The sequence below is a fragment of the Lepisma saccharinum genome, chromosome 1, assembly GCF_977018435.1.
Source record: "Lepisma saccharinum chromosome 1, izLepSacc3.1, whole genome shotgun sequence".
In the NCBI taxonomy this organism is placed as follows: Eukaryota; Metazoa; Arthropoda; class Insecta; order Zygentoma; family Lepismatidae; genus Lepisma; species Lepisma saccharinum.
Window position 1 is genome coordinate 174420848 of NC_139229.1, and position 25063 is coordinate 174445910.

The 25063-nt window shown below is 38.1% G+C and overlaps 1 protein-coding gene across 1 annotated transcript; it reads right to left on the reverse strand.

The window, feature by feature from the left end:
• Positions 1-1136: 1136 nt before the first annotated feature.
• LOC145990226 (venom protease-like) lies at positions 1137-22428 on the reverse strand. The gene is made up of 7 exons (XM_083125903.1): positions 21915-22428; positions 11642-11821; positions 11200-11354; positions 8172-8281; positions 6343-6602; positions 3831-3997; positions 1137-1329 (listed from the first exon to the last, which is right to left on the reverse strand). The coding sequence occupies exons 1-7, from the start codon at positions 22129-22131 to the stop codon at positions 1168-1170; spliced, it is 1251 nt and encodes a 416-aa protein (XP_082982029.1). The 5' UTR covers positions 22132-22428; the 3' UTR covers positions 1137-1167.
• Between the last annotated feature and the right edge of the window lie 2635 nt (positions 22429-25063).

Sequence of the window (25063 nt, forward strand, 5' to 3'; positions counted from 1 at the left end):
CTTCTTAATCTGTAACTTCCCTGCCCCTGTTGCAGCCTCTCGTTTGATAAATATCTGGAACTTTAACGTCATCATCCACATTCCTTCCACAGCTGCATCAAATGCCAACAGATCCATATTTTTGGGAACGAAGAGGAGTTTTATTGCTTCGGCCGGGTACGGTAGGCATTATGATTGAAGTGAATATTGTACATTTTACTTGTATGATATAAATACCTGTATCATCAAAAATAGTATAGTGTGTGTATTAAAGGATAGTAGTGAATTAACACTTCAATAGATGTTTTAAAAGATATAGAAAAACTGTAGCATTTGCATGATATTTCTAAATTTTATAACAACATAATGCCCCCCCCCCCAAATTACCTTAATTTAATACTGTTAAACTTTTGAAAACTGGACTTGATTTACAAAACTGCACTTGGTTTACAAAGACCCCCTGATAACCCGTGAGCCCCCCCTGGAGATCAATTCTAGCTACGGGCCTGCTTCCAACAATATTATATATACTAGGGATGGGCCGATATGAAATTTTGGCCGATACCGATAAAGTACCGATATAAAACTTGCCGATACCGATAACCGATATTCTACCGATCCGATATAAAATTATAAATGGTCCTTGAAGAACCTGAAATGATCATTGATCTCCTTAATAAATGTGTGTTTCAAGGTGACTGCAGTGCAAAATAAGTTGAATATTTACACATTTACTTTTTTTAGAAAGAAGGGCATGGAGATTATCCATATAAATTACAACAAAATGGCAGAATTTTGCACTAAATTATAAGATATTTATCAATATATCGGATCGGTAAAATAATCGGTAATTTTACCGATAAACCGATACACCGATATGCCTATATCGGCCGATACCGATAGAGTACCGATTAATCGGTCCCATCCCTAATATATACGTATGTGTGTGTATGTATGTATACACACACACACACACACACATACACATATACACATATGCCTATATGGTACATTATATTTAGTTTGTTAATTGTTAATGGTTTGATAGAAAAAAATCTTAGGTTTTGGTTCCCCCCCAAATGATTAACCTAGTTACGTCCCTGATGAGAAGTTAAACATACAAAATTATATGCATGAATATATATGAAAACACTATAAACAGTAAAGAGTTAATTTATTTAATATACATCAACCCCAAACTATTTTCTCGATCCATGGTACAAAATTAGACACTCTAGTATAAACTGCTGGTTGAAATCCACAAAGTTTTCCAAATGAGGTAACTCCAATGATGCTGTACATGCAAAATGGATCCTTAAGAACATACTGTAATGGTCCACCAGAATCACCCTGAAAATATATGTATATATATACATGTATTAATTTGAAAATAATAATAATAATAATAATACCTGGTTGTAAAACTTAAATATCTTCTATAAAATACTCATTATTTCACATGTGACATACATTTTCATTCAAATTGTATAAGTACCAAATAACAAAATTAGAAAAGGAACACATTTTTTTAAAAAAAATCTTCAAGAATTGACTAATGTAAAGAAATACGTATAATCAGTGTAAGTGACACACATATTCTTTCAATAAGCACCAAAGTTCACATGTAAGATGTGAGAATAAAGACATCACATAAGAATGCATATCAGTGTGTAGTATATTTAATTTTGATTTGTTCTGCAAAAAATTAAAAATTGGAGCAAAATGTATGTACACATTGATTTTGGACAAGAGTTTCAAATTACTTTGAAGTATATGTATGTACAGTGAGTCACATAATTATTCGGACACACAGTAAATTTCTAACGTTTAAGAGCGGGAAGGGAGTGAAATCTGTGTACAGCGTTGAAGTTGATTTTCGTTTAAAAAATGTCATGTTTAGCACAAAATTGGACGATAAAAAGTTAAAAAACGAACATCAGCAACAATATAACGAAGGATGAATCCCTACCGTTTCAAAAATAGTGCCACAAAATTATTCGGACACATAGTAAATGTTAACGTAATTTTGCGATACAGTGACAATTTCGATTTACGGATTGATTGATGTATGTATACTCTGTTCATATATATGAACTCTGGTTTCCTGTAGGTTTCTATATCAATTACGATCGCGTTTTGTTTAACAAAGTTGTGATATAAGAACATTTTCTATGTAGAAATGGGGTGAAGAGGAAAGGAAAGTTCATTTGAACAACGTCAGTTAGTGATATTACACCACGCTAAGGGTAAACTTACCGTGCAATTGCCTCAATGTTGAAATTGAAAAAAAGTACAGTTGCAGATATTATTAAGCGATTTAAAGATGAAGACAGAATCGAGTCCCACGGTCATACAGGGAGACCAAGAATTTTTTCGCCCAGAGAAGAGACAGTAATCGTGAGGAAAATTTAAAAAAAAAAAAAACAAAGATGAGTGCTCCAATGGTGTGTGCGGAGGTAGCTGAGGAGTATGGAAAGCATAGTCATCCTGAAACTATACGAAGAGTGCTCAGAAGGGCAAACTATCATGGCCGTGTAGCCAGGAGAAAGCCATTTGTAAGTAAGCCAAACAGGACAAAAAGACTGGTGTTCGCAAAGGAACACTTAGGAAAGGATCAGACATGGTGGAATCGGGTAATTTTCACTGACGAGAGTAAATTCAATATTTGTGAGTCAGATGGGAGGGTAACAGTGTGGCGTAAACCAAACGAGGAGCTCCGAGGGAAAAATTTGCAAGCAACAGTGAAGCACGGGGGTGGTCACGTAATGGTTTGGGGCTGCATGTCGGCCCAAGGCGTTGGTAAATTGGCTTTCATCGAACAGACAATGGACAGGTACCTTTACCTTGACATTCTGAAGTCAAATCTAAGGACTAGTGCTGAAATGATGGGCATTCTTTGTAACTTTATGTTTTATCAAGATAAAGACCCGAAGCACACTTCACGCGTAGTGCAAGAATGGTTATTGTACAACTGCCCAAATGTGCTCCATCCTCCACCGCAGTCTCCAGACTTGAACGTCATTGAGCACCTCTGGTGTAAGTTGGAAAAAGAAGTGAGGAAAACACCTATAACCTCGAAGGCAGACCTCAAGGAGAGACTTCAACGTGAATGGGCCAACATATCGCCAGAAAATTGGTAGAAAGTATGCCAAATCGTTTATCCGAGGTGTTAAAAATGAAAGGGATGCCTACCAGATACTGACATTTCTGTTCGTTGCTTTTCAAGCGTGTTTCCCTGTTTCTCCTTCCATGTGTCTGAATAATTTTGTTTAACCCACAAAAAATGTTTGTTTTGTTTAATATAATATATTAGTAAAATATTTTCATTAAACATAATTGAAGATAATTAACAGTGTGCTCATATTGTGTTTTGTTTGTTAAATAAATATTAAACATTTATCATCGAATTATATCACGACTACGTCAGTAAATATTCAGAAATCTTATCTGTCCGAATAATTATGTGACTCACCGTATGTATTTGTATGTCAGAAACAAAAAAAACATTTTAGAAGGCATCAGTCCACATTTCATTTTTCCAGAAGGGTTTTCTTTTTGTGTATGTGTGTATTTATGATTGATTGATTGAATTGGTTGATTTTACTTTCGTTTCTGCCACTTTTTGGCTAATCTCGAAGATTGATTGAGAGTGTGCACATGCAACAATTGGTTCAGGTGGCCTCAATATGGCTCAACAGAACTCGCTGACTCAAATCTTTTCCTGCTTTGAAACATAAATATTCAAATATATAGAATGAACAATGGTTTAATGGATTTTAATTCAATTTTGACAAGTTTCAAATATCAACAGCCTTGCTCATTTTCAGAGGAAATATATTTCTATGACCCACCTGACATGTGTCCATTCCAGTGTTGAATTCTCCAGCACAAAGCATAGACTCAACTATACCTTGCCTCAACCGTGATGTTTTTTGTTCTGATTTGTATGTTTGGTTGCATACATCATTTCCTGCAAGCTTCAGGGAAACTTTCAAAAGATGGTCGCTTGAGTCACTAGCTTTAATAAGAGGTGAAAAAAGAAATGAGTAACTGCCGAATATTTCTTCATAAACTTTTTACATTTGTCTTTTGTCATTGAACTATAAGAAAAAATTTGTATAGTTTAACAAGCCCATGACATGACAGTGAAACTTTTACAAAATAATACTGTAAATGCTACTATTATAGTGGAACCACAAGCAAAAAAACCTGCGCAGAAGCACATCGCGCCGGCGGGTGCGGGAAAGGGCAGGGGGGAAGGAACATTCAGCTGGCTCACGTCAGCGTTGCCAGGGCTATTGATTTCTCGGGTGAAATCCTTAATAAACTATTGCTATGGAACCTCCAACGGGCAGCTCAAAAACACGTTTCCTGCTCATCTTACTTGAACATGGAGGGGAGATGTGGAGTGGAACTCCACTCAGCCGTGAAAAGTGCTGTTTGAATTGTGGAATTATGTCAAACGCTACTCAATTGTGCTAGGACATTATTTTATTACTTTTACTACATTACTATTTTTAGATGGCTGTATTTTATCCCACCCTAAACTCTATTTCTATTTGAGTTATTTTACGTTGCTTTTGTGCCTCTACCGGTAAGTACGACAATATGGATGAATGAAAAACTGATGAAATGGATGATGTGACACAAACACAGTGAAACGTCCTTGCCTTACGAGGTAGAAACACTGACTTCGTAGCGTGGGCAAATTATGTTATACATGTATGTGTTTGTGGGTGTATTTCTAGCAGATGGGGAGGATGGGTGGCACCCTAGCATAAGCGTTGCTATCTTGAATTATTGAGGAAGACATGCTGTCTAATTCACCAAATATATTTCACATACGTAATGCATTTTCTCATTATGGTGCAGGACGTGTACCCACCCCTATCGATAGTTGTACACCGAACACCAGCAGAAGGCAAATTGATTTTTTTTTTGTTAGCATTCGACTTGAAAGATTGTGGAAAATCGCCGACAACGAAAGGCGGCACGGCACGTTCATCTGTGAACACAACTTTCTACCATTTCCTGTCATAAAAATTCCTCGTGATAATAGAGGCATCGCAAACCCCTTGTGTCGGTGCTGAGAAAGGGCAAATTTGAGGGTGTTTTCCAAGCACCCTCTAACCGGAAAATGCGGAAGAGATTAAAGATGTTGGTCGGTTCCCTCAGGTGGTTTACTTTCTTTTGTTTGAAACATGTCCACTCCTGAAATGGTGATCTTCGGAATATTTTCGCCAAACACAGGGTGCTGGGTTTAGCACCATTGTTACAAAAGTATCTGTGACGTTTACACCGTAAACAATGAGCGCCACTCCCCTTGCCCCCCCGTGAGCACGACTATGCCGCCCCTCCGCCCCCAAGAACGTCGTTCATCCGCTACTATTAGATCATCGGATTTTGTAGCAGATCTTCTGGGTTCCCAAGGAACGATCTCCCGAATTTTTCAAATCTGACCTGGCAACACTGCTCCGAACACCGATAACGGCGCGGAAGTTGCACGAACGCTTTGGACGGAAGGTTTTTTTCCTTGTGGTCGAGCTATAGTGATTTTTTTATTCTTGCTGTGTGATGTATCATTTGGTTTTCCAGAACTTTTTCAATCTTACACTACCAAGATACCAAGATATGCAAATATACAACCTTACATGGCTAGTCACTCTACACTAATAAAATATGCACAGTTTGTGTCCTTGGTGTGTCTGCTGTGGAGCCATACATGCCTGTTTCTCCCCTCCCCTACATCCTGTGGCCTGCTCTCCTTCCCTCCCCTATCCTTGCTTCCTCCTCGTCCTCCTGCTGGAAACTTTGCAGCAAGAATAAAAACCACTTTATTTTCAATATCCAACAGTGGTTATGCAAACTTTAAGAACTTTCATATACTGTGAAATTTTGTGTGTACTTTTCTGTGCAACTGCATAGCATCATTGGATATATCCTTCATCCATTAATATGTAATGTTTAATTTTTCTGAAGAGACATAAAATAAAGTTGAAAATAATTTTATATTATATCTCACAACCAACAACCCTTTTAAAGAATTTCTGGTCCAACATCAAAATTCAATACTATTTTTTGTTTACTTTCATTTATTTTACTTATTTGTGTAGATACTGAAAGAAATTATAAATCGCTGAACTCAAATTCATAATTTTGTATTTGTGAATGGGTGTGAAAGCTTTGTGCTAAACATATCTTAACCGAAAATATTATGTTACCACAAGATAAAAATCTATAGCTCAAATTCCTTTTTTATATAGTATTTATTTCAACTCTAAATTCAAATGTCAGTGACTATTGCTGCTTTCCACTTCATGCAGTAAATGAAACATCAAATGGTATGAGCATAAATATATTTACCAAATCCAGTTCGTCCCCAGCCTGTTGCTGTGGCATTATCTGCTGGTATGCTGTTGGCAGCATGAAGGCATGCAGGCCTGACGTAAGGTGTAAATTTCACATCCCTGTCCAACTTGAAGAGAGCAATATCATTATATTTGGCTGGCGGTTTGAAATCTGGGTGCCTGATTCTTTCGGCAATTCTAATTTGTTGTGGTTCAGCATCATCCCTATCGTCTTGCAAAACAAGATCTCCAAGTCTTACCCATTTGGCCTCACCCCTGAACAAAAAAGTTAATGCATAAATATTCCCTTGCTAATGTGTATTCATGTTGAATTTATTAGAATACAAATACGATGTAATTAATCTTAGGAAAGGAATCTGATAAAAGCAAAGGAGAGAGAGAGAGAGAGAGAGAGAGAGAGATACAGTAATGTACAGTACTTACACTAAATTAGAGTAGTTTCACAATCATTTCCAATTCGACAAGTCAGTTTATATCTTTTGCAAAATCATGTCCAGGAGTTAGTTTTCTGTCTAATAAGGAGGCCTCCACAATGGCATAGTCATCGCCTTGTAATCAAGTAGTCCCAGGTTCAATACCTAGTGGAGGCACATAGTGGTTCACGTTCCATTATAAATTGTAGGTTCAGTCCCAATTAGCCTATCTGTGCATAAATTCAACTTGAAACAAAACTCAAATTCTGTCTAATAAAAACTTGCATGGTTTGATTTTGTATTTAAAATTTTAATATTACAAATATGCAATGTAAAAAATAAATCTTTAAAATCATATGATTTTAAACTTTGCTCACCTTTATTATTATGAGATGATATTAGTGTGTGCTTGACCATCAACCCCTTAAAATAACATGTGGCCACAATGTAAACGTAATTAAAGAAAAATAGAAACAAGAACTGTGCTAGATGAACATAAACTGTTTATTGCTAACTTTTCTTGGCATGTTAAGAGGAACCTGATACATTTATAAATGTGACACACCTTAAATGACAACATTACAATCTTATAATATCTTAGTCTTCTGTGAAACAGTCTGGTCTTAGATTACATTCCATGAGCCCAATATATTTGGTAAAATACTGTGCAAGACCATGCAGAAAAACCTGAATTTCTTTAATTTCCACAGTACTTTATGGATGGACTCAGCATTCGAATAATGCATATTACAGAATGTTCTACGCTTACACTCGAAATTCCTAGAACCCCTAATATTTCTGAACTCTGCTGACTGTAGCCCAGACAATTTTTAAGAAGCAAGAATAAGAATTCAAGTCTATATTTGTGACTTGTATTCCTTTAAAATAGTAGATTCTTTCTTTCTCTCATTTTTTATCTATGACTTTAGATTTTCTGGTTTTATGTGAACCTCACTTCATGGAAGAATAAATAGCTTTCATTCAGACTATCCTGATAAACATCTTCTACCCTGTGTCTTGACATTGCATGCCACTACCAAACTCTACAACTCTCATATACAGGTGATTTTACACTTTGAAATTGTTTTGGAAGATGAATATTTCAATAAAACTGTTTATTATTATTATTTTTAAAGAAAACGTATTGACAGATTGAAAGTTCACTGGTTGAAGTTTGTACGAATGTCTTTACAATTTGTTTCTATTGGATGCTCATCTACAAGTACAGTAGATTATCCTTAGGTGTGCACAATTCCACACTTTCCACTAAGGTTTTATTTTTGAACTGTTCATTTCAAAGCTATATTAAATAAAATATGTTTAAAGTTATTGTTTTTTTAAGTGCTTTTAAATCAATAACAAAACTTATTATTAAACTTGAATATATAATATGGAATCTGATGTATCATACCTCAAACTGCTGGACATGCAATGGGCAGCTGTCAGTACAAATCTGTCACTGATAAGGGATCCTCCGCAGCCCCAGAGAATATTCGGCTCATCACCAAAACCTACAACTGCCTACAATGTGAACAATTTTTTTAAAAAAAAAACAGTTATAAAATAAGGGTATTTTAAATTTCTTTAAACTGAATTTAACTGTCTCCTCCATTCATTCAGAAAAATACTTGGTAATCTTATACAGTTATTGATTTTCTCCAAACTACTTCTACACGTATAACTCCTCAACCTCACTAATTGAAACTATTGGAATGTGCTATACTTAGAAGACAGTGAAAAAATTAAAAGTCAATTGATTATATTGTTTGTAATTTATTATGCTCTTGCTGTGTATTCCACATTGCTAACATAGATTGGCGCCAGGGGTCCCAGGTTCAAATCCTGGCCTGGGCATGGATATATGTGAGTGTCCATTCATGAGTTTCATCATATAGTCACTCATCCCCATCTTTGCAAATTAGCCAAAAGTGGCACAAAAAGTGAAGAAAAATAAAGCAAATCAAATGAAAATCAACATCATCATTTATTACATTTAGTCATGGGCGTAACTTGGGACCTAACTTTGAGGGGGCAGAATTAAACTGGGCCTAATTTTAAGGGGGCAGAATTAAACTGGGCCAAATTTTGAGGGACTAGGATCAAACCTGGGGGAAGAGACTCGAAAAGTTTTCCATTCTATAAAAATATCGTCCAGGATTATTTGCTAAATAACTGTGAGCTGTGACTGCGAAATTACAAATATTGTTCTTTATTACATTGCTCCTCAGGACCCCTAATTTGTAAATTTTAAAAAACTTTAATTTTTTTGGGGGGGGCAAGTGGGTCCCTTGCCCCCTCCAAGTTACGCCTATGCATTTAGTAATCACGCTATCATATTAACTTCCAGCTGAGTGTTTAGCACAGCATGTTATGATATCAAGGGTCTCAGGTTCAAATTCTGACCTGGGTATGGATGTTCTTTGTGTGTTTTCATCAATTTCATCATATCATCACTCATCCTCATCTTTGCAATTAGCTGAAGTGTCAGAAAAGTGAAGTTAAATAAACCAAATCAATCAATGGTATGCCAGAGACCCAGGTTCAAGTTCTAGTTGAACCTGCATTTTTCGCTGAAAATTTCTATGTAGTACATCTCCTGTGTGTGCATAATCTTCAATTATTAACATCTCTACTCTGAGAGGAACCAGGCATTGTCGAAGTCTACTGTGTTTTAAAGGCAACAGATCCCGTTGTGGTAACACTGGCAGAGACGATTCCACGCAGGTAAAACAGCGATAGCAAAAAATCAGGCGAGGCCAGGCCGGCTCAGTAGCTCAGTGGTAGAGCAATGTCATGGTATGCCAGAGACCTGGGTTCGAGTCCTGGTCGAGCCTGCATTTTTCGCTGAAAATTTCTATGCAATCAATATTAAGTTCCAAATTTTACATTATTAGTGTTAAGAAGGATTTGCAAAATGTGCCTTCATCTATTATGTTATAACTATCCATGTAATGTCAGAGATGGAAGATTGCATATGGTGTCATTGATGTTTTGAGGGTATCAACTTATTGACAATTTTTTTAATTTTAAATCTGTGGAAAAAAAAAAGAACTTATTACTTCAATAACAGATGGGGTTGACAGTTAATTAAAAGAATAGCGAAGGGGAAAAAATAACTTCTCAAAAAATTGAGTGCTAAAGAAAAAAGCAAGTCATAACTGCATGTTTACATAGTCTACCAATAAATGCAAATAATAAATGGTTCTATCAGTTTTCAACATTCCAAAATGAGATTTTATCTAAGAGGCCACACAACTCAAATTTCATGACTAAAATTTCCCTCCAAGTTTCAAAGAATTCTCATGAACGAGGTGTGTAAAAGTTAGTAACAAAATAATAACTATACATTTCAGTATATTAATAGTATGAAATGTAAAAAAGGAAAGAAAAGCAATTGTGCTGAAGTGTGTCACTCATCAGGTGTACCAAGTAAAGTGTGTTGTAAAGAATATAATAATAAAAAGTGATGAGTTCAGTATAAAAATCAAGTACAACACTGTGTTAAAAAAGAGAGATACAAAATTAAAGAGTTAAATATATGAATATAAAATAATAGACTATAGACACTACCATATTATACTTCATCATATTTCAATTGTAATTTTGCACCAGTTCTGCTACTAAACCTTGACCTTATTGAGGGACATTAGAATCGAGTTATTTCTCATATTCGCTGGTCGCCGTGGCGGAGTCATTAGCACATCAAGCTACGATGACACGGGTTCGAATCCCGGCTTAGGCATGGGTGTTTGTAAGTGTCCATTCATCAAATTCCGCATCTTCGCAAATTAGCCAAAAGTGGCACAAAATGCGAAGTAACATAAAGTAAATAAATCATTCAAATCAATTATTTCTCATATTCCATTTGGGAATTTTACAAGATAGAATACTCAAAAAAAATATTCACTATGTATTACAAAATGTGTTCCTTTTCAATTTTCTTCTCTCTTCTAAGGTAGAAATATTTAACTGTATTAACCATTCAGAATAATAATAATAGTAAATTGGTAAATTAACAGTTTATTGGTAGTAGTAGTAGTTGTTATTTTATTATTATTTCTAATATTGTATTTTATCAATGTCCTGCTCCCTCTCCAACAAAAATTTTTTGTCCAAGCTAACCAAAACTCATACTGCATTCACAATAAATATATTTCTGCTACCTCTACTTCACTCAATAAACATGCCTGATCTCTTTCTCACTTAATACTACTTAAGAGTTCTGTCTCCTTTAGTCAAACAATTGTAAGTGGTATTCTTTCATACATTAGGTATTTGAAAACAGATTGTTTCTGCCCTGTGTCACAATACAAGATATGAATTATTCAACACTACTTGAACTCTCAAAATTGAAATCAATTAAATTTTCACATAACAGAAAATATTTCGGGTAGATGCAGGAAAGCTGGTAAATAAAATATCAAGAATATTGGGCTTACCATATGTGGGAATTCCCTTGGTTCGGCCTTCTCTCCACCAGTTATAAATGTTGTTCCAACAATTGCACAGGTAGATTTATTCTGAGTTACTGCATCAGGAATAAACACAGGTGCCTCTTCTATCACAAAAACTGCCTCGGCATATTTCTTGCACACTAAAAAAATATTGCTAATTCTAGAAAAGCTGTCTCTTGTTTCTGGACATAACATTATGGAACCATGCTATTTTACTTCATTAATAAAAATTGCAATGCTGATTATAATTTATTGCCTATCTTGTAGAGTTTGATTATTATATCACCAATATTTCTTGTGGTAGTTCATTCTTTAGAATTAATAAGAACAACAGAAATAAAACAGAAAACAACAGTTAAAAATCACTGGATTTTCTGAACATGAATCTCAGTGTTATAATCAGAATTGGTGGACATGCGATACTCACTCTGCTGGCTCCGCCCTATTTGTTGAGACACTGACGCTGGACAGCATACAATAGGTTCAAAGTTACTAAAACCACATATCTTTGGCCGCTTTCCTTGGCGAATTCCTTCCTGAGCAGATTGGCATCCTTTCAAGAGTTGGCAAATTCCAGAAGACCCATCAGTTTGTTGGCATGGATCACCTTATTGTAAGAATGAAATGAAATAAATTAGAATAGTGCACTTTCTTGTTACAGCCTATGGATTAAAAAATTCCAAAATATTTCTTTCAAAGCATTATAATTTCAACTAGACATGTTGCTGAGATGTAATAAGACTAAACACAGTCTCACCCAGTCAGTGGTATGCCCAGGATTTTCAAAATGAGGAGGGGGGGGGGCGGGGGTTGCATATATTTTTGAGTGGTCAGTTCTCATTTTGCCAACTTTTTCTTCCTTTGGCGTTATTTTTTTTTAGAAATACTGGCCAAAGGGGATGGGGGGGCTATGAATCTCGCCACCATTTTCCCTTGGGGGGGAGCAGCACTTGAAGTGGACATTCTTAGCTGAGAGAATGTTTGGTCGAGCTTTGAGGCTAGGAAGGGGGTCCTATGGTTTAACATGCTTACAATAAGACAGCTGCCACCCTCCATGGCAAGCTTGATGGCAGGAGTCATGCATTCGAATTCCAGCCTGGGCATGGGTGATCTTCCTTGAGAGGGTTCTTTCACCAATTAAACCACATCGTCACTCACCCTCATCTTCGTGATTAGTCAAAAGTGGCGGAAAAGCAAAGTAAAATAAACCAAACCAAATCAATCTATCAATCAATAAGACAGCTTTGACAAAATTTTGCTAGCTAGAGGGATAACATGCCTCCTTCATCCCTTCTCACTTTGAACACTGATATCCGGTGGATGATTGATTACTTCTTTTTCAACTGCTAACCACTCATGAAGATGCATTGTGGTGCATAGGGAATCTAACTGCCATGTAGAATACCTAGCTTCAATCTCCAGAGTGGACGATCTCAAGTGGGAATTTATCCATCAATGTTTCTGCAAAAGTAACTTAGCCTCTTGTTAATGGCTACCTCCTAAACCATACTGGTGGGGTAAAAGCAGCTGGAGCATGCTACTGATCCCATCACCACCATGTTAAATCCTGGATCCAATATCAAAATCCATTATTTTCAAAGATTGGGATTCACCAATCTATCTATCTATCTATATCTCTCTGTACAAAAAATCAGGGACAATCATACTATTCTTCAGAGGTAGATTAACGATCTCAACGTGGAGAGGAGTGACAGATTCATTAAACTTAAGTTCCTAATCTCCAGAAGTGACTGGTGAATTTCTGATCTTAATCAGGAGCGTTGCCACTTGATGTCTTGCATAAACTGATGCTTTATTGTTGGTTGGAGACGTTGATTGATTGATTTGGTTCACGTTACTTTGCTTTTCTGCCACTTTTTGGCTAATCGCGAAGATAAAGAAGCAGGGGCGGCGCGTGCCTTTTCAGTCAGTCAGGGCACATTTTTCTTTTGGGTGGTGGGGGGCGGGGGTTGAGGGGAGTTCCTTGATATGGAGTAAGTAAATTGTTCGAACAATTTGGAATAAAATTAACATTCTGATCAAGATATCTCTCCAAAGAGCATTAAATACTCACTACGTAGGAATACGAAAAATCAGCAACATATGGAACAAATTATATGAATAAAAAAAAAAACTCGAATACTGACGTCGGAACCCTAAACGCTTGCAGTAACTAAACTTTGGGTAGATACTTGAATGATTAGGAAAATGATACACTGCAGTTTCTCTTCCATTGTCAATGAATTGAAAGGCGTAGATATTAAAGTTTCTACATGATTCAATGTCATATTCACCAAGTATACAATAATATCAATGACTAAGTAGGAAGACGATGCAGCGTTAAGTTCAGTTACAACACTTTACATTGGCCATGTATCCCCAAAAAGTTCGTTTATACTTACGAAGATATTCTGCATGCCAAGTTGCTGGAACACAGACACAATTACACAAATAAATAGACACGTACAGTAACTATAAACTCGCGAAAAACTAATTATTTCGTAAGCGACCAATACGCACAGACGGAACGCAACGCAAACTCACACACTAACTCAAATCCAAATCCGTATTACAATGGGAAGAAAGGAGGATCTTTTTGAAAATACGAGGGACTAGTTTGTGCAATAAAAAGTGTTGTCAACTTTTCAGGTCGCCGGAACAAGCGCGAAGAAAAGCATTCGAGGGATTTTTTCTATCTTATTGCTGCAGGCTGGAAGAACGAATGAACTGCCTGCCAAGCGTTGGAAACACTGTACGGTGAACGAGGCAAACATGAATGGGCAGGGCACCTCGTTCACTGCCCAGAGACGGCTACGAATTTTGCGCTTTTCCATTGTGAGGGGATACCGTCCCTTGCCTATGCTGTAAATGTTTGGATCAGTCAGTGACGTCACGTCTCCGGGCAGAGCTGAGATTGGACTCTCTCCAACAGGACGGACAAATATATTAACCTCGCACAGGGAGCATACCCTGTAAGTCTGGTTGCAGCAACGTAGGGGTTGAGGGAAAAAAAAAATAGTGACGCGTATATACCGATCGTCTCTTCGTATGAACTTTTTATGTTAGAATTGTTGTGGGGCAGTGCCCAATAGTTGCCCTTTATGTAGCATCGCCACTGTGAAGAAGAGTGATGACATGATGAAATTGATGAAGGGACATTCATAAAGAACACCCATGACCCGACAAGGATTTAAACCCGGGAGCCCTGGCAAAGTAGCGTACACTGATAACCACTCCACCACGGAAGTCAGCTTGGTTTCAGACGTCTCTCGTGGTGGGTAATGATTACCCATTCTGTCTTGCTCCTTAATAGTAGAGGAAATGAACGGGAAAAAAAGGCCTAACCCGGAAATAATTGCAACACAAATGTCTTTTGTGCCATATTGTGCGGAATGATATAGTGAATAATATATTAAAAATCCGCCATCCAAATGTTTGGGGAAAATCCGCCATTCTGGAAAATGGCGTCAAAAATTCAACTTAAAAAATATAATATCTTGAAAACGGTGCATTGTACACAAAAAAGTGAAGATAACCAAAATGAAAGAACAGAAAATTTGCAAAATGATATTTTTTGTTTGATAGAGCTACCATAAATCTTAATTGAATTAGAAAGATTCAAATATTTTCCTTAATTTTTTTAATTAGCGTAAAAGTTGGTTTCTGACACAAAGAACAGCAAATATGTAAGATACTATGTAATTCACGTCCTAAAGTCACTAAACCAAATTCATAGCTTATGATTTTCTATATATATTGTTTTTTTTGTTTCGTGCTTTTAGACACAGGGGTTGAGGAGACACGTAGTTTAATGCAGAGTCATGTGCTTCCCTAAATTTACGTGTTCTATTTCCTATGATATTGGTTAATTAATTGATAGATTTATTTTACTTTACTTTTGTACCACTTTTTTGAAGATGTTAATGATTGATGATATGATGAAATTGATGACTGGACAATCACAACATCCATGCCCAGGTCGGGATTCGAATCAAAGAACCCTGGCATCGTAACGCGATTATTATATTGTTGAGAACAAAATACATTGTTTCATGCAGTGTTTTGTTCACGTGGCGTTTGTTACTCACATGTTGCTTAAAAATGTATGCACACAGTGGCGGCGATTGGGCGTCTTAACTGTGCACGGGGGAGAGGGGGGGCCAAGGATAGTTTACTTTCCACTGATTGCAATTAGAGAGAAGCGTATTGAAAATGGAATTCGGGCAGATGTTTTTCGGTCAAATCCACTGGTAGACAAGACTTAGCATTAAGATACCATAGTGCGGAGACAAGTGTGTATGGGGGTGGGGCTGCTCGCCAGGCGACCAGCCCCACCCATCCCTAATCGCCGCCACTGTTAATACATTGAACCAATATGATATGGTAAAATGCGGTTCTAAACCGGTCACTTTGCCTTACAGTCCATTGCAGAATTTTTCGTAGATATCTGGTGCTATCATCTTAAATTGCATCATTTCCTCTACATACAGACGTGCACTTGTAGCATAGGTATTGCCCCTGATGCAGCAAAAGGAAAATATTTGCGTAACTGATTGAAGATTTATACCCACTTCCAAATACGATCGGCTTTAATGAAATTCCGACGAATATGGAGCATCCTAATGTATTGCAGCCACAGAGCAACAGTGTCCTGTTATCTTTCGGAGTTGAACCAAATGTAGATAGAGATTTTTCAGCACCTCAGAGCTTGAACGTACATTAGAGTCTATTTCTGAATTGAGCAGGCCAACTATTATATTGAACGTATCTCAGAAATATGTTCATTTGCAATGCACTTTGCTTCTTCAAGTAGCGTGAATAGTGCTGCATAAACTATGAAATGAGCCCTTGTTCCTATGTGTACTTCTTGGAAGTGAGGGGCTTTTCCTGTGATCATCGGTTTAACAGTATTAGCTCCGCAAACGAGCTCAAGGATTTGTTGAAGACCTGTATCTGCCAATAGATAAACACCACATCTCAGAAAACTCTCCTTGACGTGAAGACCATCCAGCCTTAGTATGGGCTACTTCAGAGGACTATCCGAGTTCTCATTAACTACGATACAAAGTGCTTTCAGAAATATTGGTTGATCAAATGTGATGATGTTTATATGATTTACCTCTTTAATTGCCCACAAATACAGTGCAGTGTAGATTGAATGCATATCTGGAAGTGAAGAAATCACTAGTTTTCCTGGATAATCACCGTTCTCGTTTGCCGCAGAAACAGTCACAGAAGGATTCTTGTTGTGTAGTCCATATATGTTTGTGATTGTCCATTCAGACATTCGTGATTGGCGCAGTGGTAGCGTTGTGGCCTTATAATCAAAGGGTTCAGGGTTCTATACCTTGTGGAGGCATATTGTACAGTGGTTCGAATCCCACTTTAAACTGTAGGTCCAGTCCCGATTAGCCTTACTGTGCATAAAGTGGACTTACAACACCAACTCAACAATCAATTATCTTCGTGATTAGCCAGAAGTGGCAGAAAAAGGACCTAATATAAACTAAATCAAATCAATCCGAAAAAGCCATAGCCAGAGACACAAGGGGTCATTTAATAGTACAGAATTATAACACCATTAAGCCTTGCTTCCATTATATGAAAAATTCAATATGCTGACCAAGGCAGACATTTATTTTATTATAAAACATAAACTAAACGTAACGTTTCAACCTTCTAGCAAGGTCTTCCTCAGACTCTGCACCAGGTACAAGTGTGACAAGGTACAAAACAGGACGATATATATACACAAACATTACTCCCCTCCAGACTATTAGAAAGTTGTTCTGGAACATTCTAGCAGGTGGCTTTCCCTTGTCAACTGTACTTTCACCTAAAAGGCTAAACCTATTTTCTTCCATCTAGAATGTGGTTGGACTCTTTATCTCATGCTCTTTTTCCTTCATTCTTCTTCTTTCTTCTCTCCTCTTTCTCTCTTGTCCTTTCCACTCTTTCTAACACCTTCTTCCATTCTTTGTTTATCTTCAGCCCCCCACCCCATTTCAGTTCATTGTGTCTTATTATTGTGTCAAGAAATTATAGGAGAATGGGATAGTGAAAGGGTAGTGAAGGCGCTGGAAACCATTTCGAATAACGGTTACAGTATAATGGGGGATAAAATAATGTTAATGAGTGAAAAACTGAATATAGGTTCTAGCCTAATCAAAGCATTGGCTGGATTGGTTATGAATGAATGGGAAAAGAAAGTGATAGAAAAAGGAGGTGACAAAATAATTCTGTTTTGCAGATATGTGGACGATTGCTTTGGCATATGGAATGGAACGAAGAGGCAGCTCGACATACAAAGAAATACAAGATGAAGAAAGAGGGATATTATTGGAACTCGAAATAGAAGTAGACAAGATAAGCTACCTAGATATGGACGGGTTAAAGTCAGTGGTGTAAGTCACTTTTTAAAAAAAGAGACTTAGACACAGAAACCAGATCGCGATAAGTCAATCTGTAAACAGAAAACGTGAAGTAAGGCAGACATTCATTCAACTGTCAACAGCCGACAGTTTAAGGTCTAGTGATGAAGGAAACAGCTGTTGTGTTGATCAGCAAAGTGCTGTGACTCAGACTCTTTTTTCTAAAACAAAAAGTGACTTACACCACTGTAACTTTAACCCGTCCATATATTGATGAAAAGGAAGAGAGGACAAGAAATTGAAACCGCTTGGCATCAGAAGAAGTGTGCAGCAGGGGTATTCTGCCATAAAAGAAGTGATGTAAGTAAGGTGACAAAAATAAATTTTATAAAGAAAATGGAGGACAGAATCAAGAAAATATGCACGAAAGAATGTGAAAAAGAAGGCAAAATAAATAGCCTATGGAAACAGCTGGAAAAGAATGGCTATGAGAAGGAAGATAGACTGGACATAAACAGAAGAAGGAAGAAAAGTGACAGGGGAGAATGGAAAGAGAATGAAAAGAGAGGTGGTTTGGAATAAGGAGTATGGGGAAGACCACAGAAAAGATATGCAGGGAAAGTCACCTGCTAGAATAGAATGTTCCAGAACAACTTTCTAATAGTCTGGAGGGAAGTAATGTCTGTGTATATATATCGTCCTGTTTTGTACCTTGTCACATTTGTACTTGGTGCAGAGTCTGAGGAAGACCTTGCTAGAAGGTTGAAACGTTACGTTTAGTTAATGTTTTATAATAAAATAAATTTCTGCCTTGGTCAGCATATTGAATTTTTTATGCAGAACTCTTCACGCTAATTGAAGAAGCAAAGTGCATTGCAAATGAGCACATTTCTCAGATACGTTCAATATAATCGTTGGCCTGCTCAATTCAGAAATAGACTCTAATGTAAGTTCAAGCTCTGAGGTGCTGAAAAATCTCTATCTACATTTGGTTCAACTCCGAAAGATAACAGGACACTGTTGCTCTGTGGCTGCAATACATTAGGATGCTCCATATTCGTCGAAATTTCATTAAAGCCGATCGTATTTGGAAGTGGGGTATAAATCTTCAATCAGTTACGCAAATGTTCTCCTTTTGCTGAATCAGGGGCAACACCTGTGCTACACGTGCATGTCTGTATGTAGAGGAAATGATGCAATTTAAGATGTTAGCACCAGGAACGCCAGGTATCTACGAAAAATTCTGCAATGGACTCTAAGGGAAAGTGACCGGTTTAGAACCGTATTTTACCATATCATATTGGTCCAAAGTATTGACAATGGCGGCGATTAGGGATGGGGGGCAAGGGGAGCAGCCTCACCCCCATACACACTTGTCTCCGCACTATGGTATCTTAATGCTAAGCCTTGTCTATCAGTGGATTTGACCGAAAAAACATCTGCCCGAATTCCATTTTCAATACGCTTCTCTCTAATTGCAATCAGTGGAAAGTAAACTATCCTTGCCCTCCCCCCCCCCCTTGCACAGTTAAGACACCCAATCGCCGCCACTGTGTGCTGCATACATTTCTAAATAACAAAAACAACCTGTAAGTAACAAACGCCACGTAACCGAAACACTGCACAAAACAATGCATTACGCTCTCACCAATATCATAATCGCGCTACGACTCCAGGGTCTTTGATTCGAATTCCGACCTGGGCATGGATGTTTGTGTCCATTCATCATATCATCAATCATTCCCATCTTCGCAAATTAGCCAAAAGTGGCACAAAAGTGAAGTAAAAATATCAAATCAATCAACCAATATCATAGGAAATAGAACACGTAAATTTAGGGAAGCACATGACTCTGCATTAAACTACATATCTCCTCAACCCCTGTCTCTAAAGGCACGAAATAAAAACTAATCCCTAGAGGAAATCATAAGCTATGAATTTGGTTCAGTGACTTTACATAGTTTCTTTCATATTTGCTGTTCTTTGTGTCAGAAACCAACTTTTACGCTAATTAAAAAAATTAAGGAAAATATTTGAATCTTTCTAATTGAATTAAGATTTATGGTAGCTCTATCAAACAAAAAATATCATTTTGCAAATTTTCTGTTCTTTCATTTTGGTTATCTTCACTTTTTTGTGTACAATGCACAGTTTTCAAGATATTGTATTTTTTTAAGTTGAATTTTTGACGCCATTTTCCAAGATGGCGGATTTTCCCCAAACATTTGGATGGCGGATTTTTAATATATTATTCACTATACCATTCCGCACAATATGGCACAAAAAACATTTGTGTTGCAATTATTTCCATGCGAAACCATATATTTCCTCTACTATAATCAGTTCATGCTGTTATTGCCCTGTAGTAAAGGTAAGAAGGCAAAGGTACCCCTGTGGGTGTGCACACATGCCATGATGGCATATGGGATGATGTGTGGATATAGAGCTCCACATATTCTTGATCTCGGCCATAGTTGGGATGATGTTATCAGCATCACGCTCGACCGTCTTCCCCCCTCCCCTCCCCCCCGCAGGGTTGGCCCCAGGTACCCATTTATAAGAGGCTGGGTGGACCTCAGAGCAACGCAGAAAGAAGTAAATGACTGGAAAAATTCATGGTCCAGATCACCTGCCTCGGGATTCTCACCCGGGTCTTCCGTGAGGTAGCCAGATGTTCTGTGAGTAGTACAAATTCATTCTCATTGGCTCTTATTATGGAACGTAGAGAAAAGGAAAATCCATAACAAGTCAAAACAAGAGACGTGCCCAAGGAGAGGGGGGGCTGGTGGGGATTATAACCCCCCTTTGGGACAGTATTCCTTAAAAAAAAGAACGTCAAAGGTAGGAAAAGATAGCAAAAGGAGATCTGGCTACCAGAAAAAGTGTGCGTAACCCCTCCCTTTCGAAAATCCTGGGCACGCCATTGGTCACAACTGTCAAGATTCCTGTTGATTGATTGCTACTTTAGCTAATTTGCGAAGATGGGAATGAGTGATGACATGATGAAATTGATGACTGGACACTCACAAACATCCATGCCCAGGTCGGGATTCGAACCCGGGACCCCTGGCGTCATAGCGCGTTGTGCTAACTCCGCCACGGGAGCCGGCTCCTGTTTCTTACGCCCGTCCATGTAAGTCGCTTTATACCTACACGGATATCCATTGGAATCGGAACTACAGTTTGTGTGCGAATCAATGTCAGTCGCGTGCCAAAGGGGGGGGGGGGTACAATCTCTTCCCCTCCCCTTGGTCCAGTATTCCTAAAAAAAGATAACGTCAAAGGCAGGCAAAATGGGGGTTGACTACTAGATAAAGCATAACTAACTCCTCCTCTCGAAAATGCTGGACACGCCACTGATCAATGTATCTTCCTGATAAAGAGAATGGCAACTGTGGTCATCTAATCAAATGTCGCTAGGTTTGAATTTCTGTGAAGTGTCACATCATCCCCATGTTTTCCCTCTCGTTTCGTCTTGTAAATAGAGTCATCTTCTTGTTAACAAGTTCTCATTCTTCTCATAGGAGGAAACACCATAACACGTGAATTTTGCTGGTTGCGTGGATTTCCGCGACCTTGAAACCAGTGGCGGATTTTCGACATTCTATCAGGGAGTGCAGATAACTTATTTTTAAAGCTGTCGCCATCTGGTTTCATGGAAGGTTTAATATTGTTTTGTAGACTCCATCTCTGTGGGTGATTGCTTAAGTTTAGACGTCAAATGGTCAGTGGCAACAGTTAAGGGAGACAGGGACCACCCCTCCCCTACAGAAAAGAAGCTGCCCCGTGCTACTCTCCCAACTTTTAGAATAAATATCAAAACTATCATTTTGGCATTATTATTAGTTGTCGCACGCATTTAGTAATTTGCATTCACTTTCGAGCTTCTGAGAATTTTTATGTGCCACCACCTCTGGCCCCCTCTCCTTCGCTCCCTCGCGTTGCTACTGCAAAGGGGCGATCGATCCTGGTATTCTTGAGATCTATCAGTTAATTTTAGATTGGAAAATTCCCCAAACAAGACGTACGTCAACTCTTTCCTCTAGACATTTGGCTATAAGAAAGTAAAGTAATTTGTTTACAACTACTTGTAGTTTCAGCTCATTTTTAACAAAAGTACTAGACTATATGCTGAAATGTGTTCCTCCTTACGTCATTGTAACTTTACAGCTCCAGGGTTACCTCATACGACGTAAAAGCAGTGCGAAAATAGTACCCATTACAGAGTTAACTGTACGAAAAATTCAAGACCTTTGATTTGTGGAAGCATTGGAGTTAACACTGGCACTTTGTTTCAAAATAATAACAATAAAATACGTATTTACTTACCAACAAAAGACTGACAGTCGGTTTCCGGTAACACAGTACAACACAAGAAAGCGAGTAGTAGACTAGATGGAATCTTCATTTTAAAGCGAATGTAGCTTACAAATAACGTCATGAATTTAAGCACCGTATTCCTGCCATCCCGAAGTAGGTTGCATGCAAATGCAGTTAACACTGGCCTACATGCATACACGTGCACAACTTTCAGACCACGGCTCATAAGAGGAAGGCGTAGAGTTTCCTCTTTCACTTCAAGTAAACAACAAACAAAGACATCTTGCGGGAAAACACTGAGTTAGTTTTGGCTAGTTCCACGTTTAGACGCTACGAGCAAAATGCAATCCTAACCAAACGACCTCGAACTGCGAAACATCCGAAACAACTTCGTAGAAGACGAAAGATTATTTCAAGTTTTTGTGTGCGTGTGTGTGTGTGTGAGCAAATGAGGATAATTTCGAACAGGCAATAATTTACAACCTCGACAGATCATAAGGAAAAGGTTGCGTCACCGTAGCTTTTCTGGCTGGGCACTGAACCTTGCTAACAGGAAAACCGCTGAAAATCTTGTCTTGAGCAAGAAATTTAACGGCGGGGAAGAATTTGATCACGTGCCTTCCCCAAGCGCGGAAGAAGCAGTCAGAGATAAAGGGACTCCCCGAAAGCTCGATGCACCGTGACCTATCTAAATTAGATATTTGTATAATTTCTGGGGGACTTCAGCCCTCCCCCTGGCTACGTGCCTGGTGGCGAGATCACAGAGGAACGTGAGGGTTGACGTCATGTTTACGTTTTAAAATATATAGAAAATAAGGTAGGAAGGAAACAATAGAGAATGAGAAAAAGGAAGAGGAATAAATGATGCGAGACATAGAGGAAAGAGGGAAAGAGAAGCAGAGAAAGTACAGAAGAGCAATAAATAAACTAGGCAGCCAGTGGCGTCGCCAGAAATGTTTCTTAGGGTGGGCTCAAGGGGGGATAAAATAATTTTAGGTGGGCTCTGATTCGGTGGTCATGGCCAGAACAGGCCCTAGGAATTTTTCAAGGTGGAGCGACGTTTCATGAGGGTGCCCCCACCCCCAATCAAAGTTGTGCTGTACTGGAGCATTCTTGTTCATGGCTTAAATTCCTATAATGCAATTATTTCAAATATTTTGTGTGCACTTTTTATTAGTGTTAAAATATTTGGCATATGAATTTCCTGTATTTTGTAAAATAAAAGTAATGCGAAATACGCTTTCATCAGTTAAAGGAAAACTTCTCTGCCCAAGGGCAGAGTTAAAATTACGGTCAACGTAATTTTAACGAACACAAGAGAAAGAAAATAACAATCGTCAAGAATGGAAACCGATTTACGAAAAGCATTGCGGCATCTCCTAACCGCGGAGCAATGGCGTTTTCATTTACGTGTTTATATTTCGCACATAATGAAAGGAAACTAAGTCAGGAAACGTTCTTCACTTTTGAAGTGAAACTGAGTTATGTTAAGCCCCTATCACACGGAATTGGATTTCTATTTGGAATGCTCTAGTTGACGCTGGACTGGCTACCCATTAGCTAGTTTTCGCCTCACACGGTACTTGTTATACCGTACTTGTCGATAGTCTTTCGTTCCCATAATGGCGGCCGCGCGAGATGTAAACAACGTATCACTTCACACTTTTAAAATACGATAACTATCCAACCGAGAGGAATATCGCATCGCATTAAATGGTTTTAGGTAGAGAAGAACGGCGCTGATAAAATACGTACTTTACAACGTTTACTATACACGTATGGAAGAATATTTTAGCTTTATCAATTGTAAACATGCCTTTCGTGTTGTATGCACTCGGAAGCCACAGACAAAAAAAGGCTACAAACTCTCAGAATATCTTCACATGGCCAAACTTTGCTCTGATTGGCTGTTCCACAGAATCTAGTCGAAGAAGTTAGTAGCAATTAGAACATGTCCTATTCCTCAAAACCAGTCAAGCAGTCAGCCAGGCGGCCATGATTTCTACCCAGAAAGTCAGTTCATCGCCAACTAGGGCATTCCAACTTGAAATCCAGTTCCGTGTGATAGGGGCTTTAGTCGATTATTAAGGCTGCTTCGTGTGCTTTAATCTATAATTATATACCAGCTTGTTACTTTGCGTTATCTAAATATATATATATATATATATATATATATATATATATATATATATATATATATATATATATATATATATATATATATAACTGGAAGAAAAATAGACTAAAAAAAAAGCTAGTTCTTATTCCAGGAAGGTCAAGTTCCCTCTTCAGGTAACCTATTCAGTGAGAGAGAAAAGGAGAGACAGGAAAGAAGCGATAGAAAAGGAGAGAAAGGAAGAGAATTCAAGAACTCCCCATACACGCGAAGAGAAGAGGAATACAAATGCGAGAGACATTGATAGAGAAATAAAGAAGCAAGACAAGAAGGAAAACGAAGAAATATATCAACGCAACACAGACAGAAAGAAAAATAAAGCGCCGACGCACACACACAAAACACACACACAGAGGCGGCGATTGGGTTCCAAAACTGGAGGGGGGGGGGTCAGAACGTATGACCGCTAGGGTGCCGCGATCAACAGAACACAGCTTAAATATACAATAGTAAGTAATATCCTGTAATGACTATTGTTAGCTCGTCGTGGGCAGCAGCAAAAAAAAATCAACATTTTATTTCACTCAGTTTATTTTCCTCTCGTTTTCTGCATTTGTTTCTCCTGAGAAATTTTCAAACACATTTATGTCTTATAAGAAAGATATCATACTTGAAGTAGTGCCTCTGCGCTGATCCATTTTATCGGATATAGACAGGTTGTTTATTTCAACTTTACTTTTCTATAGTTGTACCCATAGGCGGATCCAGAATTTGTAAGCATGTGTGTGTGTGCATGAACGCACATGGAAACAGGGAGAGTATATGTGTGTTTCACCCACGTCACAAACTGTTGCATTGTGGGATCGAGCAGCCATGATTGAGGCCAGTCCTTGTAAACATACGGAATTCAATCGGGCGGGCGGAGATTTCAACCTTGTTTCCGATGGTACTGTGTAGTTTTCGGTTGTTTAACAGAAACTCACGTTTATCCTCGAATTTTCCGAGAAAGAATAAAAGGTGGGCTTCAGGGCACGGGACTCGA

What these genes read in the sequence shown, in the direction of transcription:
- LOC145990226 (XM_083125903.1), bottom strand. Translation starts at nt 22,131, where the DNA reads ATGAGCCGTGGTCTGAAAGTTGTGCACGTGTATGCATGTAGGCCAGTG. An exon ending in CGACTGTCAGTCTTTTGTTG is followed by an intron (nt 11,822 to 21,914) that starts GTAAGTAAATAC and finishes TCTTACAATAAG; the next exon opens with GTGATCCATGCCAACAAACT. An exon ending in AATAGGGCGGAGCCAGCAGA is followed by an intron (nt 11,355 to 11,641) that starts GTGAGTATCGCA and finishes ATATTTTTTTAG; the next exon opens with TGTGCAAGAAATATGCCGAG.